We start from the raw sequence: 16,755 nt of genomic DNA, 5'->3' as shown, positions 1-16,755 counted from the left end.
AACTGCAGGTGTCTGCATTGTCGGTTGTGGTATCTTTGGCAGCTGGTTCTGTGCCTGCAGCAGGCACTCTGATATTGAGTGTGGGAGGAATTTCTCTGTGTGGCGTTCCAGTCCCCAGTTCCTGGGGTAGGAGGCTGATGGTGCAGACCAGACTTTGAACTTGTTTGGTTTCCCAGTATGTGTTGTGTTTCGGATGCTGACATGTGTGCCACTAGGAACTCTCATTGTTTTATTTTTTTAAAAGTGTCACAGTGGGGCCTTGAAGGAAAGGATCAGGTGAGCCCTCTCCTGGCCGCTGGGGTCTCTGGCACCTACCCCTCTCTGGAGTGAGGCCAGCCGGGCCTCTCTCGAGCCATGATTTCACCATCACTCATCCGCATGTGCACCCGAATGGACGGGGTCTGCTTTCGATCCTTATCTCCCGGTGGCGGGCTCTCAGCCAGCAGGCAGATCAAACGATGGAATGTGTGCACTCGGCCATTTTTTAAAAAACCAAGGTCCAAGGGTTCACTTCTGAAAGACGAGGGCGCCGGGGATTAGATTATTCAGAGGATTGAACCACTCTGGCCTTTGTGATTTTTTTTTTTAAGGGTTCATCTCAAGTTTCTTTTTCTGGTTGAACAATTTTTTTCAACATTAATAACTAATGGAGAAGAGGAAGAGGCAAAGTAGAACCATATGACAGCATGCACAGCTCGCTTGTGGCCGGAAGCTTCTGATTTGTGTCATCTCTCATGCAATCAGCTGTTGGGTTAGATAGCAGGAAAACACGCCATTTGGGCAGGAGCAGAACTGTGGCGGATTTCTTATCCCAGCTGAACTGTGCCCTTCCTCAGATACTGGCCACTGACTGTGTGACTCTGGGCAGCTTGTTTCTCAGGCCCTGTGTATCTCTTCTTTAAAACAGTCTCTATGAAGACCTGCCCTGGGGGCTGAAGAGGTCAGTGCCAACAGATTTGATCCCATGACAGCAGACATTCATCCCTTTTATGGCTTATTATCACCATTATCTGGCACAGGGTTTTGCTGTGTTGCCTACACTGGTCTCGAACTCATGGAGTCAAGTAATCCTTCTGCCTTAGCCTCCTGAGTATTTGGGACTACAGGTATTGTGCCACTGTCCTGTCCCCTGTATAAACTTCCTTTGTTGTGCTTGGGCTAAACCCAAAGCCAGGTGAGAGTACCCAGTGGTTTCTGCCCCTTGGCTGTGGCCACACTCTTGTTCAAAGAAGACTGCTGCGCTTGGAGGCTTCCCTACAGGCCCCGTCCCAGCAGCACAGTGTCACTGTTCCAGGGCACTGAAAATTAGGTTGAACTCCCAGCAGCCTGGGTGTTAGGTATAGGTTAGGTGTAGGTTCTATACAAAGACTGGTGCTGGTGGTGGCAGGTGGGTCAGATGTACAGTTTGGAGAGCAACCAAAAGCCATTACTTCTGGCTCTGTCCCTCACCTTAAAGGTTGCAGAGCCACCACCCCATAGCACAAAGTGGACTCTTGGCTAGTTGGACCAGGTCATACATTTAATCTCCATAAACAGATTCGTGATGTCCTAAAGTGTGACATACACCATGGGTGGGAAGAACTGAGAACAGAAGCTTGGAATAGTTGACTGGGTTTCAGAGGTGAACGGCCGTTGTTCTGCAGCATGATCTCAGGTACAAGACCGCACACCCCTTCCACAGGACCTAAGCAGAGATTGAGAACCCTCTGCAGATGATGGGACACGGTGCTTGGCTGGGGTGCCCTCTTGGCCTCTGTGGGCTCAGTATTTTAGCCCAGGAGCATTGACGGGGGGGGGGGGGGCAGGGAAGAATAGTCTACTGGTGGCATTAGGACAACCAGCTCAGGAGCATTGACGGGGGCGGGGGGCAGGGAAGAATAGTCTACTGGTGGCATTAGGACAACCAGCTCAGGAGCACTCGGGCCTACTGACACCAGTGTGTGACTCCAGGAATCCCTCTGAGGTTGGAGCAGTGGGGCATCAGAGGGGAATGTTATAGACCGTTAGTTTTGACAGGTAAGAATAACTGTCCCATGTAACATCTGAGACAGGGTCAGACTAAAATGGTCTTCACTGGAAATGTGAAATTCATACCTAACTGATCATCTTACGGTTTATGTACCAGCCCTCAATGGGGAGAGTTCTTAAAAAACTTGCGTGTTGAGGGGATAGCTAGTGGCCAGTCCTGGGAAGGTAGAAGGATGGCAGAATGAGAGGCAGGACTGGTGGGTGGGTGGTACCCCCAGTGCACCCTGGGACATATTGTATGGCCTGTGCTTGTTTCCAGTGATAACCATGTTGTTATCTAGCTCCAAGTTAGATGGTCTTTGATCAGAAGAAGAGGGACTGATAGAATAGAACTTGAAAATGTGGCTCAACTTGAGAACTTATCCTTAAGGGACATGAGTAGGTGGAGAGCCAGCCAGCCATGACCCATCCCAGGTGCTTGTGCTTGGGGCATCTCCTGCGCCCTCCATGATCTTCATGGCGTTCTATTGTGTGCTGCCACTGCAGGGGCTCAGTTGAAGTGCAAGTTCTTCAGTTTTTGCTAGGGTCTTGTGGGTTTGCAGAACCCCAGGGTCAGCTCTTCAGGAGCAGCTAGTCTCTGACATGGATTGCCTGCTCTTTTTTGACAGTTTCTTTTTTAAATATTGTTTTTATTTATTTATATATTTTTTAGCGGAGCAGTGGCCAAAGATCTTCTGGTTCTGTCTTTCTAACATTGCTGGGTTTGGAGGTTTGGTTGGTGGCAGGGTTGTTTTCTTTGTTATTTGAAACCCTGAGAATTAATTTCAGGACCTCATGCATAGTAGGCGAGCGAACACTCTGCCACAGAACTGCTTTCTCAGACGTCTATTTTTCCTTGAGACAAGGTCTTAAGTTGTTCTGGTTGGCTTGAAATTCACTCTACAACCCAGGCTGTCTTTGACTCCTGCCTCAGCCTTCCAGTATCTTGGATTATAGGACTCTACCACCAGGCCTGGGCATGCTGACATTGATCTCATGGGCTCAAATCCTTCTCCTCCCCCAGAAGCTAGGACTACAAATGGACACAGTTGTAGCCAGCTGGAAATTGAGCCTCTTCCCTGACAGCTACCATCATCTTGCCAGCCTGGCTGGTAAAGGAGACTGGCTTCTCAAACATCCCCTGGCACCCACCATCTGAAGCAGCACAATGTATTGAGGTGCAAAAAGGGCTGGCATCACTAGACAACAGTAGCAGACAGTATTAGCAGTATTAGTGGGACATAAGGTTCAGAAGAAGAGGAATAAAAGGTGCCAGGATTAACTGACATACATGTCTTTCCTGTGCAAGGAGTCCCCAGCAGTAGCCCAGTGACGTGATTGTACCCTTGGTGACAAGCTACAGCATGAAAGGTGGCATGCGGGTGCCAGGGTCATTTCATTGGGCCATGAAACAAAGCCAGTAGCTCAGACGGGGCTGCGTCATGGAAGCTTGTGGCACACTTCCTTCCACAGCCAGGGTTTCTCAGGTAGAGGATTCTGGCTGTAACTGAGCAGCAGTGGGGGCTGAGAGGAGCTCTGCACCTTTGTGCTTATCCAGAGACAGAATGGAGTATCTTAGGAGTTACCTAGTCCTGACTAGATTTCTGTATTCACTGCTGGCTGTTGGTGTGAACCTTGGGCAGCTTAAGGACTCTGGGCCTCATATCTGTAATCTGTAAAAAAAGATAATGGTGACCTACTTGATGGCCTGGTATGAGCATTCAGGTGAATAGCATGCTTTGCCGTACTGGCCCAACATCATATACAATACCCAATGGGCATCTAGAGGTGGTAGAGACTCTGTGTTGTCACCAAAGCTAACTTTGAAAATAACCCCACTTGCAGGTTGGTTGGGTACACAGGTTCACACGGACCAAGTTCTGTTTTCTTTCTTTTAATTTTTAAAAGTATTATATATTCTTTTATTTAACTTTATTTTATGTTCATTGGTGTGAAGGTGTTAGATCCCTTGGAACTGGAGTTACAGACAGTTGTAAACTGCCATGTGGGTACTGGGAATTGAACCTGGGTCTTCTGGAAGACCAGCCAGTGTTTGAGCCATCTCTCCAGATCCCCCACGTCCCGACCAAGTTCTGAAAACAAGCATGTCATGCTTTGGTTGGAGGCATGTACTTTTTCTCAGGGGCTGATGTATGTGCAAGAGATGGACCATCCCATGGAGCAAGGGATGTTCTAGTGGCAGCTGGCACTTTCCAAGCTGAGCAGTGATGTGCCCAAGGACAACAGCGTGCAGCTTTGGAGCCTGGTTGTCCTAGTGGTGCTGGCCTTTAGGAGGGACACAGGACCCGAACTACTGATAGCCCCCTCTGTTGGCAGCCCTTTTTCCGAGAGTTATAGGTATGCTAGCTGCCCCTTGCCCGATAAACGATGAACCCAGACCCTGAAACGAGAAAGTCAGGACATGGAAACTGGAAGTGACTCAAGCAGAAAGGCATCCGTTTCTGCAAGGGCTGTCGTCTCTTCCTGGAATATTTTGGTGGAAACCGATGTTTGTGTTGGGCGGAGGCAGTCCCAGCCTGCTCCCTCAAAGACTATGGTGGGAATTGGTAGTACCCTGTGGTTTGTTTCAGCCCACCTGTGCCACAAAGCTGCCTTCCCCATCACCCTCTGCTGTTCACCCAGGTGAAGCTGTGGAGGTCAGCTGGCTGCTCTCTACTGTGGAAAGCATATGGACATCCACCGTGTAGCAGATACAGCTGGCAGTGAGCAGCATGGTAATGCTTGGCCAGGGGCCTGGAAAGTGCTGGAAACTCCACCCGGCATGGGGGAGCCTGTGGGAGTTCTCCAGAGCCCGGTTATTCTTTGAGTTCTTTGCATTCCTGTGTATTTGAAGTGTTCGCCTTCTTCTCAAGGCCTGAGCTGGTATTTTGTCCTCTAGAGACCAATACCTAGCACACATGTCCTCATACCCATAGACCACCCTGGTGGTCAGGTAATTAAAGCCACACCCGGGTTTGGAAAGAAAACTACATTGGAAGTCACGCTCCACGACAACTCACGACCAGGTTTCTTTATAGAGAGCTACAGTTGGTATTGGACACGTGTGGAGAGGAACAGACTCAGAATTGTGGCTGGGGAGTACAAGCCAGATGTCAAAACCTGACCTGGAGGTGGCGGGACCTGAATTGGAGCTACTTTAACGGCACTTTGTCTCTGTTCCCCTTTTCTCCAGGTCCCCAGTCTGTGTGAAGATCTCCTGTCGTCTGTTGACCAGCCCCTGAAAATCGCCAGAGACAAGGTGGTGGGCAAGGACTACCTTTTATGCGACTACAACAGAGACGGAGACTCCTATAGGTGAGCTCACACCACAGTGCTCGCCTCTGTGGCATGGACCGTTCACCCATTTCTGTTCGTCCTTCTTCCTCCTCCTCTCAGCTATCCATCCAGTCTACTAACAGGCGTGTGTGGGTGCCTCCCCTTGAGCACTGGACAGAGGACCTCAGTGTCTTGGAAGAGCCACACTGTTTCAAAGCCAGCTGCCCCATGGGGTGGCATGTCCTTCCTTCCTCTCTCCCTTCCTTTGCCATCCGCCATGTGGCCTGCTGTAAGAGTCCAAGTTGATATTGGTCCCTGCCCAGGAAAACACATCCAGTAGCTGACGAACTATGCTGTGATCCATACAGACAGTTCAGAGCTGGTTCGGGACCTTGGGGGAATCCAGAAGAAGCCGTGGTCAATTCCAGAAAGACTTTGTGAAGCAGATGATGCTGGACTAGATGTTTTTAATAAGTAAACTAACCAACCAACCAACTAACCAACCAATTATTTTGAGAGGGGTTCACTATGTGTTCCTTGCTGGCCGAGATCTCACCCAGGCTGGTCTCAAACTCACAGAGATCCTTGTGCCTCTGCTGCCTCCCAAGTGCTGGGATTAAAGGCGCGTGTCTTTAATGCCTGGCACACTTGAGATAATTTTTTTGGGATTTCCCTGGGGCTGCACACATTGGGCTTGGGCTTAGTAGAGACCACACTGCACTCTTTGGAGAGGGCTGGTGTTGGAGAAACAGGCAGGGTGTCTGGGAGCATCCGTGTGGGCTCCAAACCAGCACTGGGACTTTAGCCTGCCCCTTGTCATCTCTGCTCTAGTGAGCAGAAGTAGTAGTGGTCACTCATCCAGCAGAGCACGCGGGAGCATCACTCTTTAAGGGCCACCTATGCTTCAGGTCCTGTTCACAGCTCTGTTCCTGAAGTCTGTCCTGTGAGGTCCAGACAGATCATAATGTGCACGTGCATAAGTGATAAAGATTGCAAACATAGTGCTAAAGAGAACAGGGCAAGAGAGGGAGAGGCAGAGTGGGTAGCCAGGGCTGTGTGGGCAGAATGTTCTGTCCTGCCAGCCAGCTCCCAGATAACCACATAGAGACTATTATTAATTATAAGCGCTTAGCCAATAGCTTAGACTTGTTACTAACGAGCTCTTACAACTTAAATTAACTCACATTTCTTACCTTTCTTCAGCATGGCATGTTCATCTTGCTTCTCCCCAAGTCTCCTGGCAACTCTGTTCTTCTTCATCCCAGTCCACAAGTCCTGTCCTAACATCTTCCTACCTAGCTATTGGCCATCTAGCTCTTTATTAAACCAACGAGAGCAGCACACCTTCACTGTGTACAAAATGGTTATTCCACAGCAGGGGCGTCTTGACCCCAGCTGTGCTCTCGAGTACTGGAGTTGAGGGGTGTTGTGGGAAGGTGTTGTGGGAACTTAGTGTTGTGGTCTGATTGTCAGTGAAGTCAGACATTGGTTTGAGAGGTAGGGTTCACATTCAGCTGGTTGGAATGGATTAGAGAGTTCCCCAAAACTGAGAAAACTTCACCTCCAGCGAAGAGGAGGCAGGACCTAAAGGTGGCACAGGCCCTTTTCAAGCTGGGAGCAGACAGAGATGGCATGCGTCCTAGCCGTTGTGTTTGTCTCGGGTTCTTATTTTTATCTTTTGTCCCTGAGTTTTATTTTATAATAAATGGTAAAAGGACTCGCAATAGGGTTGCTCCCCAGGCTCTAAGCATCTAGAAGTCTGTGAGGGCAGCAGGTAGGTCAGAGGCACAATCTAGACCAGTAGAATAGGAAGGGGTCTTGAAAGCCAGGCTGACCTTCTCACCTGCTGAAGTCTGGGGCCAGAGAGCTTGTCCTTTGTTTGACACTGAGAGATGAGAGAACTGGTTTTGGTGATGTCCCATTCCTGCTTCAGTGGACGTTAGATGGAGAGTAACGGGCTGGGGCTGGGACTGAAAGGAATGGAGAGAGGTCCGTGTACAGGCCGGTGGCAGCTGGAAGGTGTGGTCACTGTCGAGGGAAGGAAGAATCCTGGAGAAGGAGTTAGAGATGCCTGTTGGGTGGGTGTGCAAGTGCCATGCAGGTGTGACGTGGAAGGTGGGGTTCTGAGAGCTGGTCCCCCAGCAGATGTACAGGACAGCCTTTTGTCGTGACAGCCATGTGGTGGCCGCAGAGAAAGCCTTTACCACGCACGGCTTAGTTAGGGCTTCCTGAGAGAGGTGTCACGGAGCCAAGTCTCAGTCAGCACTGTTTCTGAAAGCCCTTTTAAGGTGGCTGCTGTGCCCCTCCCCCAAGGGCTTCAGCCCTTCTAGGGCACCCTGCAGGCCCCACTCCTACTCCAGAGGGCTCCAGCCTCACACGGAGCAGAGGAGTAAGGAGAGAGTTTGACTTCCCCTCTCCCCTTCTGGATCTGAAACTTCAAGGCCCTCTGATTTTCTCCACACATTTCCATCCTGTGTTTGATCGTTTGCTTAAATAAGATCCGTATGACACAGCTGCTGCCAGCAGCGCTGCTTGAAACCTGTTAGCTGAAACAAAAAGCCTTCTGGGGAAATGAAAGGCCTGACTTTGGAAATCTAAGCATTCCTGTCCATCTGTCTTTTCTCAAATGGCCTCCATTTAAGCTCTTAAATGTGTTCTGAGTGCCCCTTCCACTAACAATATTCTGGGTAATGTTATGATTTTCCCCCAGCTACAATTACCCCGGCTCCAGGCTCTAACAATGGCTTGAAATGCCGTCGCCCGTGAGGCAGGAGGAATGTGTAAGGCACTTCCAGGCTTCTTTAGGCCCAAGTCTGCATGGAATGGGATGGATGATTGTGCCCTAGCAGGTTGCTTTGGTTTTTTGTCTAGCTTTAAAGTTTTTTTTTAAATATTTATTTATTTAGTATACAATATTCTGTCTGTGTGTATGCCTTCAGCCAGAAGAAGGCACCAGACCCCATTACAGATGGTTGTGAGCCACCATGTGGTTGCTGGGAATTGAACTCAGGACCTTTGGAATAGCAAGCAATGCTCTTAACCACTGAGCCATCTCTCCAGCCCCAGCTTTAAAGTTTTTTTATTTTTATTTTTTATTTATTTATTTTTTAGCTTTAAAGTTTTTAAATCACATTATTTACTCTCTCTCTCTCTCTCTCTCTCTCTCTCTCTCTCTCTGTGTGTGTGTGTGTGTGTGTGTGTGTGTGTGTGTGTACACACACTCGAGATCAGAACTGGAGGGAGTTGGTTCTTTCCTTTCACCATGTGGGTCCTGGGTATTGAACTTGTCAGCAGGTGTCACCTTGCAGGCTCCAGGTTGCCTTTCAAAGAGTCCTGAGCTGGGTCTCCTATGAAGACAGATGTGAAGGCAAAGGTGGGGTGGGGGTGGAGACATGCCCTGCTTACATTTGTGTCAGGGGAGCTGGGGTCACAGGCCTGAGTTGTTGCACACGGTCCCCCAGTAGACGAGCCAAACCTTGCTGACTAGTAGTGGCAGCTGCCAGCACCCTCGGCTGTCTTCTGAGAGCTGAGGGAAGAAGCCTTTCTGAGCTTCTTTCCTTCCTCCTTCTCCTTTTTTCCCTTGTTTTGTTATATTTTGGAGATAGGGCCTAGTTAGGTAGCTCAGGCTAGACTCAAGCTGGATCTTCCTGCATCTGCTTCACAACAGCCAGGACTGCGGGCATATAATGCCACCCCAGTTCCATCTTTTCTCCCCGCCTGCTGGCCTGAAGGAGCCTGCGGAGTTTGTCAGGCTGCCATAAAGGCAAGCAAGCACCCCACAGACCTTCATCAGTTAGTTCTTGGCTATGTCCCCTCCCCCCATCTGTCTACAGTCTTCAACTCCATTGGTAGAGGTGGGCAGGCTTGAGCTTGGTAAGGAGGTTTCTTGTTTTATTTGGGAATTGAGCCTAGGGACTTGACCATGAACAGGTTTCTAGGGGCCCTGCTCTGTGTGGGCAGCCACGTTTGCAGCCTAGAGCCCTCAAGAGACCACACAACAACCCCTCCTCTCTGTACTCTGGGCCATCCCTGAGAAAACTGGAACTCTACAGCCATTCCCTCACCGCGATCCCTGGCTTCCACATTTCATGTGACTCCCTGCTGGAGGCTGGGTACCAGGGAGAGACATCTCTATGGACAGCTCTCCCAGGTTGGGGGTCAAGAGACAACAGTCAGACTTTTCCTCCCTTAACATTAATCCTAAAATGAAAGGGTGTGAACGTGCATAACCCCTGGGAGAAAGGAGGGCGATATGAGTCCTGGGGGAGCCACATCAGGAGGGCGGTGTGAGTCCTGGGGGTAGCAGCATCAGGGTGTGTTCATACTCAAGGGTATAAGGACTTTTCTCCAGTTCATCACATCTCTTCCTCCTTTTTACTCTTCCCTCACGAGTTAAAAAATTTTATTTTGTGTGTATGAATGTTTCGCCTGCATGTATGTCTGTGTACCAAGTGCGTGCCTGGTACTTTTGGAGACCAGAAGATGTTGGATCCCATGGAACAGAAGTTAAAGGTTGGGGGCTGCCATGTGTGTGCTGGGAATCAAACCTAGGTCCTCTGGAAGAGCAGCATGTGCTAACAGCTGAGCCAACTTTGCAGCCTCCTCCAGCCTCACTTGTTAATTCTCTTCTTTTCTGAACACCCACCCTGTGACTTCCTCATCTGAGAACCAATCAGCAAGGAGACCTTCTTAGAACACATTGCTCTTGCTGACCTGATGTTCTCCTGGTGTGGCAAAAGGTGGTTTTAAAATGCAGCAAGTCTTGGAATGGTTCTCTTTGCTTCATGGTGTTCGTGTGTGCTTAGCCCTTTGTGTTGGGTTCATTGACTGTGTTCCCTAAGGAGCCAGGCCCCTCCTGCCTGTTTCAGTAACTGACAGCTGTCTTCTTCAAACTTATTGTCTGAGATGCAAGGAGCCTCCAGCAAGTCAGGGAGGCGAGGGGCACCAGCTGACCACTTGAATGGTGGACACAGGGAAACACTGATATTTGTGGCCAAGTGACTTGGCTTTCTTTCTGTCTGTTCCTCGAAATAGCCCGAGGATAGCGAATGGGTAGCCTGGTTTTCCACAGGAACAAGTGGGCTTGGAGCTAAGGTGTTTACTGGCATTACCAGCTGCACTAGCCAGTCTGCTGACATCTGAACCTCTGCTCTGTAAGCCTCTTCAGGAAGCCTCTTGGTGACTTGGCCCCTGAACTTCAGACAAACTGAGGTTAGACTCGCTGTGTACAGGCCAAGCATCTTTGGAATGATTTATAGGACCATCTCTTTCTTTCGTTCCTTCCAGGTCACCGTGGAGTAACAAGTATGATCCTCCTTTGGAAGATGGGGCCATGCCGTCTGCTCGACTGAGAAAGCTGGAGGTGGAGGCCAACAATGCCTTCGACCAATACCGAGACCTGTGAGTTTCCCTCTGCACGCTAGCTCTTGGGGCTTTCATGGGGAAGATCTTCTATGCGAGAGCGACTATGTGGGCTCTGCTGCCTGGTCACCTAACTTGCTAACTTGGAGTTACCTGATGCAGAGGTGACTGTATTACTCTGCTACCGTTCACAGTGGTGGCGGTAAGTCGGGAGAGCACCTATGTGTGTGAGACATGGGGTGGGTGTTTTGCACTCCCACTGTCTCAGGTTCTCTCAAATGAATCACTGTTTCAGTAAGAGTTAGGTGTTGGATGGTGCCGTCAGCACATTGTGCTCACACAGAGAGAATAAGTTTACCCAAGGCCAGGGCAGAGCTAATACTCAAACACAGATGTTCAACCACAGATATGCAGCTAAGATACAGTGTAGCTTGGACTGTTTGTGACCTGAGTGCTGATGTCACAGATGCACAAGAACATACCATAGCTCTCAGGCATAGCTCCCTTTGGACTGGACCTTGGGGGCTGTGCTGACTGCTCAGTTGGAGGGCAGAGTGAACTGAGGTGTCATGAGGGTTACAGTAACCCCTCCCCAAACTGAAATCTTTTTCACCTCCCTTCTGTCCTTTGGTGCATGTGTCTGATGTATGAATAATTTTGTGCTCATGTGTGTATGGACATGTGAATGTGGATACGTGTACGTGTGGAGACCAGAGGTCAGTGTCTGCTATCCTCCCCCACACTTTCCATTTTATTTATTGAAACAGGGTCTCACTAAACCTGGGGCACACCTGTTTGGCAAGACTCACTAGCTAGCATGCCCCAAGAATCCTCCTTATCTTGCACCCACCCACCCAAGTTCTGGGGTTACAGGCTCACACCACCATGCCCAACTTTTTACATGAGTGCTGGAGATTGAAACCCAGGTTGTCAAGCTTGCACAGCCAGCATCTCACCAGCCACGCCTCCTCCCTTGAGGCCAGGTGAACATCTCTGAGTCCAAAGCTGGCCAGGGCACCGGCACAGGAAAACATTTTGGTATGCTTGTTTCTGTTGCTTTTTGCTCAAATTTTGCCATACTGAGTCATTTAGCTGTTACTCTTCAAGGCTTTTTGTTTAATCAGAATCTCATTTCACGTTAGGTACTATACTAGAGATACGCAATCGGAAGTTAGTACAGCCCCCCTCCCCACATACACATCCCAGAACAAGGGTTGGCACACTCCCGTGAAGGGACAGATAGTGACCACATTGGACTTGCCAGCCACAGAAGGCTGATCTTGGTTTTGCCTTTTTGTATCACCTTACAATATGTAAAACTCTGAGGTGGGTGGGACTCAGCCTCCATCTCTACTAGACTCCACCCTGGTCTAGCATGGAGGCAGAAAAATGGAAATGAGAGAAATGGTGACCCCGTAGTTAGAAGAGAGGCTCTGGGCTCCAGCATTCAGACTGTGGACTGGTCTCCCCGATTCACATTTGGGAGGAAAGGGTTGCTTCTCAGCCCGATACAGGTTGTATCAGGAAGCTATCAGCCCATGGTCCCAAACACTTTAGTGGCCCCCACATGCTTGTCTGTATAGTGGCTATCTTCATGTCTCATATAGTGAGGTTTTACGTAAGCTGTCATATATATGGGTGCTGGGAATTGAGTGTGTGTCCTCTAGAAGAGCAGCCAGTGCTCTTGACTGCTGAGCCATCTCTCTAGCCATATAATGCCTTTTACCTAAGTTACAAGGTCCCTTGGAGGAAAACACAGAGACTGAGGCCCCCACGACTCACAGGGCATGCCCACAGAGAGTGGTGATTCAAATCTCCTTTCTCTTGACATTTGCACAAATGTTACTTCTCACAGTTAAGATGGGCGTTTGTATCTAATGGGTCTTGCATCTCCCGTTTTGCCACCCTGTGGGATCGATTGCTCCTCCTGGCAGTGCTGACAACCAGCTCTGTCATTTATTTGTAGCTTTTCATTCTCTGATGTCACCTTGCCACCAGAAACAGCTTCAAATAAGCGAGCTCTTCAGCCGGAGTGCCAAGTGGAGCCAGTTTCATGTTGCAGTCATATTGACAGTAGGACAGCACTTCTGGTGACCAGGGAGTGTGTTCACCTCCGTTAGGGACCATCCCCTCCTAGAAATGAGTTGACACGTTCAGAAGTACAAAGTAGCTCATCCATGTTCACAGCTAGAACGTGGCAGAACTAGGGGGATGAAAGCATTCTGTTCGTCTCTGCTTTCTGCTGCTGTGATAAAATACTGACTAAAGCCAACTCGGGGAGGAACGGGTTTGTCTGTCTTATGGGTTGAAGTTACTCACTGAGGGAAGAATTAGGAGCTCATGGAGGAGTGCTGTGTACTGGCTTGATTTTCATGGCTTGCTCAGTTACCTTTCTTATAATCTAGGACCACCTTCTGAAGGGTGGCATTTCCTACAGTGGCCAGGCCCTCCAACCACTCCACAGATTTGCCCACAGGCAGTCTGATGAGGCAATTCCTCAACTGAGGTTTCCTCTTCTTCAGTTGACTATTTTGAGCCAAGTTAATGTAAACTAACCTGGATAGATCTGGAAGGCCGGGTGACTGAAAGTGCTGTGTGGGGCGTGTGACAGACAGCCCACCTCTAACTTCTGATAGTCTCCAGTAGTTCAGAATTCTTGGGTCATGGTAAGTCACAGAGTAGAGGCCATGTTAATCTGTGCTCAAGGCTTCAATCACCTTACCTATCCTATGAGGAACTTCCAGGCGTCATACAGGCAGAGTTCTGGTCTCCTCATAGAGAAGGAGCACTGTGCAGTTGTGACTCTTCAGATAGCCTCATGTTCCCGGACTAACCCTCCCTTACACAGGGAAGGCCACACTGAACCTGCTATGAGCAAGGTTTTGACACACATTGCAAACAAAATGCAGGGGCTTAGATGTCATGGCCTTGTTGCCATGAGACCAGGTGTACAACTTATCAGTGCATGCATGTGGTCATGGTTGCCTGCTCTGACCTTGTCTTTATTGCTAGTTTTCCTTAGAAGATGACAGAGGGAGAGGGAGTGTATGGGGCTGCCTCAGCCCATACCAGCCCTTTCTGAGACGGGACATGCTCAGTTCCTCCCTGAGGGTTCTCTGCCGTGAGATCCAAGGAGAGACTAGATTCTATCTTCAGGCCCCAGCTTTGATCCTGGATCTGTAAAGACTTTGACTTTGCAGGGAACTGGAGTTAATCACCCGCACATGGGGTCCGTCTGGTCGGAGTGGCGGCTGGGGCCAGGGTGGCTGCCATGCAGGCCCCTCTGGCTTATAACTCCCACGGGACGTAGCTCACATGCAGGCCTGTGAACATTTCTCAATTAGGGATAAAGTACTGGCAGTCCCCAAGGTGAACAAGGGCAAGTAGGATCCAAGGAGCCAAGCTGGGGTCCTGCCTGACTGCCTTTGAAGTCCCTTGGTTCCTGCTTTTCCTGCTCCCTGCCCCCCTCCTCACTGTACTTCTCCATCTCCCCCCCCCCCATTTATTTCCTTTCTTCTTTGCTATTGTAGACAGAAATGATCACAATGATTTTCCCCCTCCTGGAGATTGCCTGTGATAGCAGGGCCCAGACAGCCTAGGTTTTAGATAAAGGGTTGATTTGTAAAGCTGCCCAGGATGCAAGGCACGCTTTGCCTCAGGGACAGACTGTAAAATACCACCTGCTCCAAGTCCTCTCAGATTCCACCACTTCCACCCTGGCCCTGGAATCCCAGCTGTTCCATCTCTTTCCCCCAAGTCCCAAGTGTCTGCCTGTGATGGTTATAACCAGCAGCTCCCTGTGGGAGTTGGAGAAGGGAGCAGAGACGGCAAACTCATGGATTGCTGGACACTCTTTTCTGGCAGAGTCAGCTCTTCTAGGCCCAGACCTTGTCTAGTTCACAGTCAGAACTTCTACATGGCCTGAGACCTGTCTTTCTGGGAGGAACATGAAGTAGACTCTGAAGTGCAGGGCAGTGACTTCTTGCTGCTGGGAACAGGGCCATCTCACCAGCCAGAGCAACCACAGTAGGCTGATAGGATCCCGAGTTCATCACCTTGATCTTTCAGGTTCCCAGAGAAGACAGGGACCTGGCCTACTTCAGCTTTTGGTTTAGCTCTGGCCTAGCCTCTGGTTCTGCCCCAAACCAGATGTTGTAACTGCAGAGGGGGCTGGCACCACTCCCCTCCAGAGCTGATTGCTCCCATCTGCACCAGACATCTCGCCCTGTGCTCTGCGATCCCTGGCTCTTAGCTCCGAGCAGATAATACCTTCAAACATGCGGTTGCAATTTATTGGCCTTATAAGTTAATTTTAGGGGGTGTGCAATTGATTGAAATCAAAACTTAATGAAGGCCAGAGTCTGGGGGTCCAGGATCAGGGTGGGAAGGAGCCCTGTGTTCTTCCTCGTCTGGGGTCTGAGGGGATCTTCAAAAGCTGTGATTCGCTTTTCTAATCAACCCTGCTTCCCTGGAAGAACTTTACGAAGTAGAGCAAGGCTGGTGTTCTATGGCCATCCCAGAAGCCCATGGGCTTCTGCAGGAGAAGCTGGGGTGCTTGGTAGATGGCCTTTCCTGGCTCCCCAGCTACTTGTCCCTCTTGCTACCCATCTCAGAGCTGTAGCTGTTTCTGTTCCTTGTCACTGTGGTGTCCTGGAACTCTGAAACTTTGTCCCCCTGTGAAGTAATAAGGGCGGCGGCGGGGCTGCGTCCCCAACACCCCAGCCGCCTGCCCGGCTAGCTTATGCCCCGAAATAATTACACGGACACTGTATTCTTTTAATCACTGCTTGGCCCATTCTCTTCTAGGCTAATTCTCACATATTAATTTAGCCCATTTCTAATCATCTGTGTGTAGCACCCCAAGGTGCGCTTACCGGGAAGATTCTAGCCTATGTCCATCCTGGGTCGGAGCTTCATCCCGGGAGCAGGGCATGGCCTCTCTCTCAGGCGTATGCTCCCGAGAGGAGAGCTGTTGAGACTCTGACCTCACTTCCTCTTCCTCCCAGTGTTCTGTCCTGTTTTCTCCTCCCACCTATCCTCTAACCAATAAAATGGGCCAGGGCAGTGCCTTTATTAGCCAATGACCTTCCTCCATCACCCCTGGGCTGTGGGTTCTGGGGTACAGCCCTTTCTGGATGTAGGCATTCAGTGTCCACTCCTGTGGAACAGTGGGAGGTGGCGGGGAAACCCTGCAGAGTTGGAAAGCCATGTCTGAGCTGAGAAAGGCCTCTCCAGCCCAGGGTACAGACAACCACTGTGAAATCCCACCGCTCTCAATGAGTCACCTCAGAGTTGGGGGTCCTTGGCTCTTTTCTGCGCTAACCCACTGAGTGACTCGGGCGTACAAGTTGACTTCTTGCTACACACACTCTCTGCTTGCAGCGGTTACCCATGTGGATGCCTTTTCTGTGTCCAGGAGTGACCTTGGCCCACTGATGGGTATGTCATCAGTGTCGCTGGCTATGCTGTGCTCAGCTAACACCTACACAGCAAGGCATCAGGTAAATGTCTGGTAACTAGAATTAATGATTCTTAGGAAGTCTTTCCTTGGGGCACAATGAGGACACAGGCAGGCACTGACTTCCTGTCACGGCAGCTGAAGAGACCATTCAGCAGTCACTTATAGAGACCATCCATGGCGGGGATAGGTTCAGCCAAGATAGAGTCAGAACCAGCCCTGAAGAAGCACAGATAATACTAAGGACAGATGGACAGATGCCTGTACCATCCTGTAAGTGCAGAGAATGAATCACAGCAGGGGACCAGGCTGTAGAGGGTGGCCACCTGGGTAGCAGCTAGGGTGATTATCGGGTCTGTCTTGTGCAGGTGGAGAGCTGTCTTGAGACTGTGATCCTCCAGAAAGCCTGCTGGTAAGGCCAGCCCTGGCTGGTGCTGGACCTTCGACTCCGGGAGCAGTCTGCCATCCCCTAATGAAGCATAAACTCTATGAACGGACTATGCAGAAGCCACACATTCTGAGAGCCCGAAGCCTCAGTATCTGTTAGGGGAAACCAGCTCCATATACCTGGGTCCCCAGCCTTCTCCCTTGGCTGTGCTGGGTCTTGTGGCCCCTCCTAGCATATCCTTGAGTCATGGCGCTGCATAGCTGTG

At 50.1% G+C, this 16,755-nt stretch overlaps 1 protein-coding gene across 2 annotated transcripts in view; it reads left to right on the top strand.

Moving 5' to 3' along the window:
• The window catches only part of Capzb (capping actin protein of muscle Z-line subunit beta), a 103,424-nt gene that overhangs the window by 63,686 nt on the left and 22,983 nt on the right, over nucleotides 1-16,755 (top strand). For both annotated transcript variants that reach the window (XM_041652513.1, XM_041652512.1), the window contains exons 3-4: nucleotides 5,201-5,322; nucleotides 10,570-10,683. In XM_041652513.1, coding sequence (XP_041508447.1) covers nucleotides 5,201-5,322; nucleotides 10,570-10,683 — 236 coding nt within the window. The remainder of the gene's footprint in view (nucleotides 1-5,200; nucleotides 5,323-10,569; nucleotides 10,684-16,755) is intronic.

Source organism: Microtus oregoni, unplaced genomic scaffold (assembly GCF_018167655.1).
Source record: "Microtus oregoni isolate MIOR12 unplaced genomic scaffold, Mior012 000005F_ref0000423, whole genome shotgun sequence".
In the NCBI taxonomy this organism is placed as follows: Eukaryota; Metazoa; Chordata; class Mammalia; order Rodentia; family Cricetidae; genus Microtus; species Microtus oregoni.
Note: the sequence above shows the minus strand (reverse complement) of the source record. Positions and strands in the feature narration are given on the sequence as shown.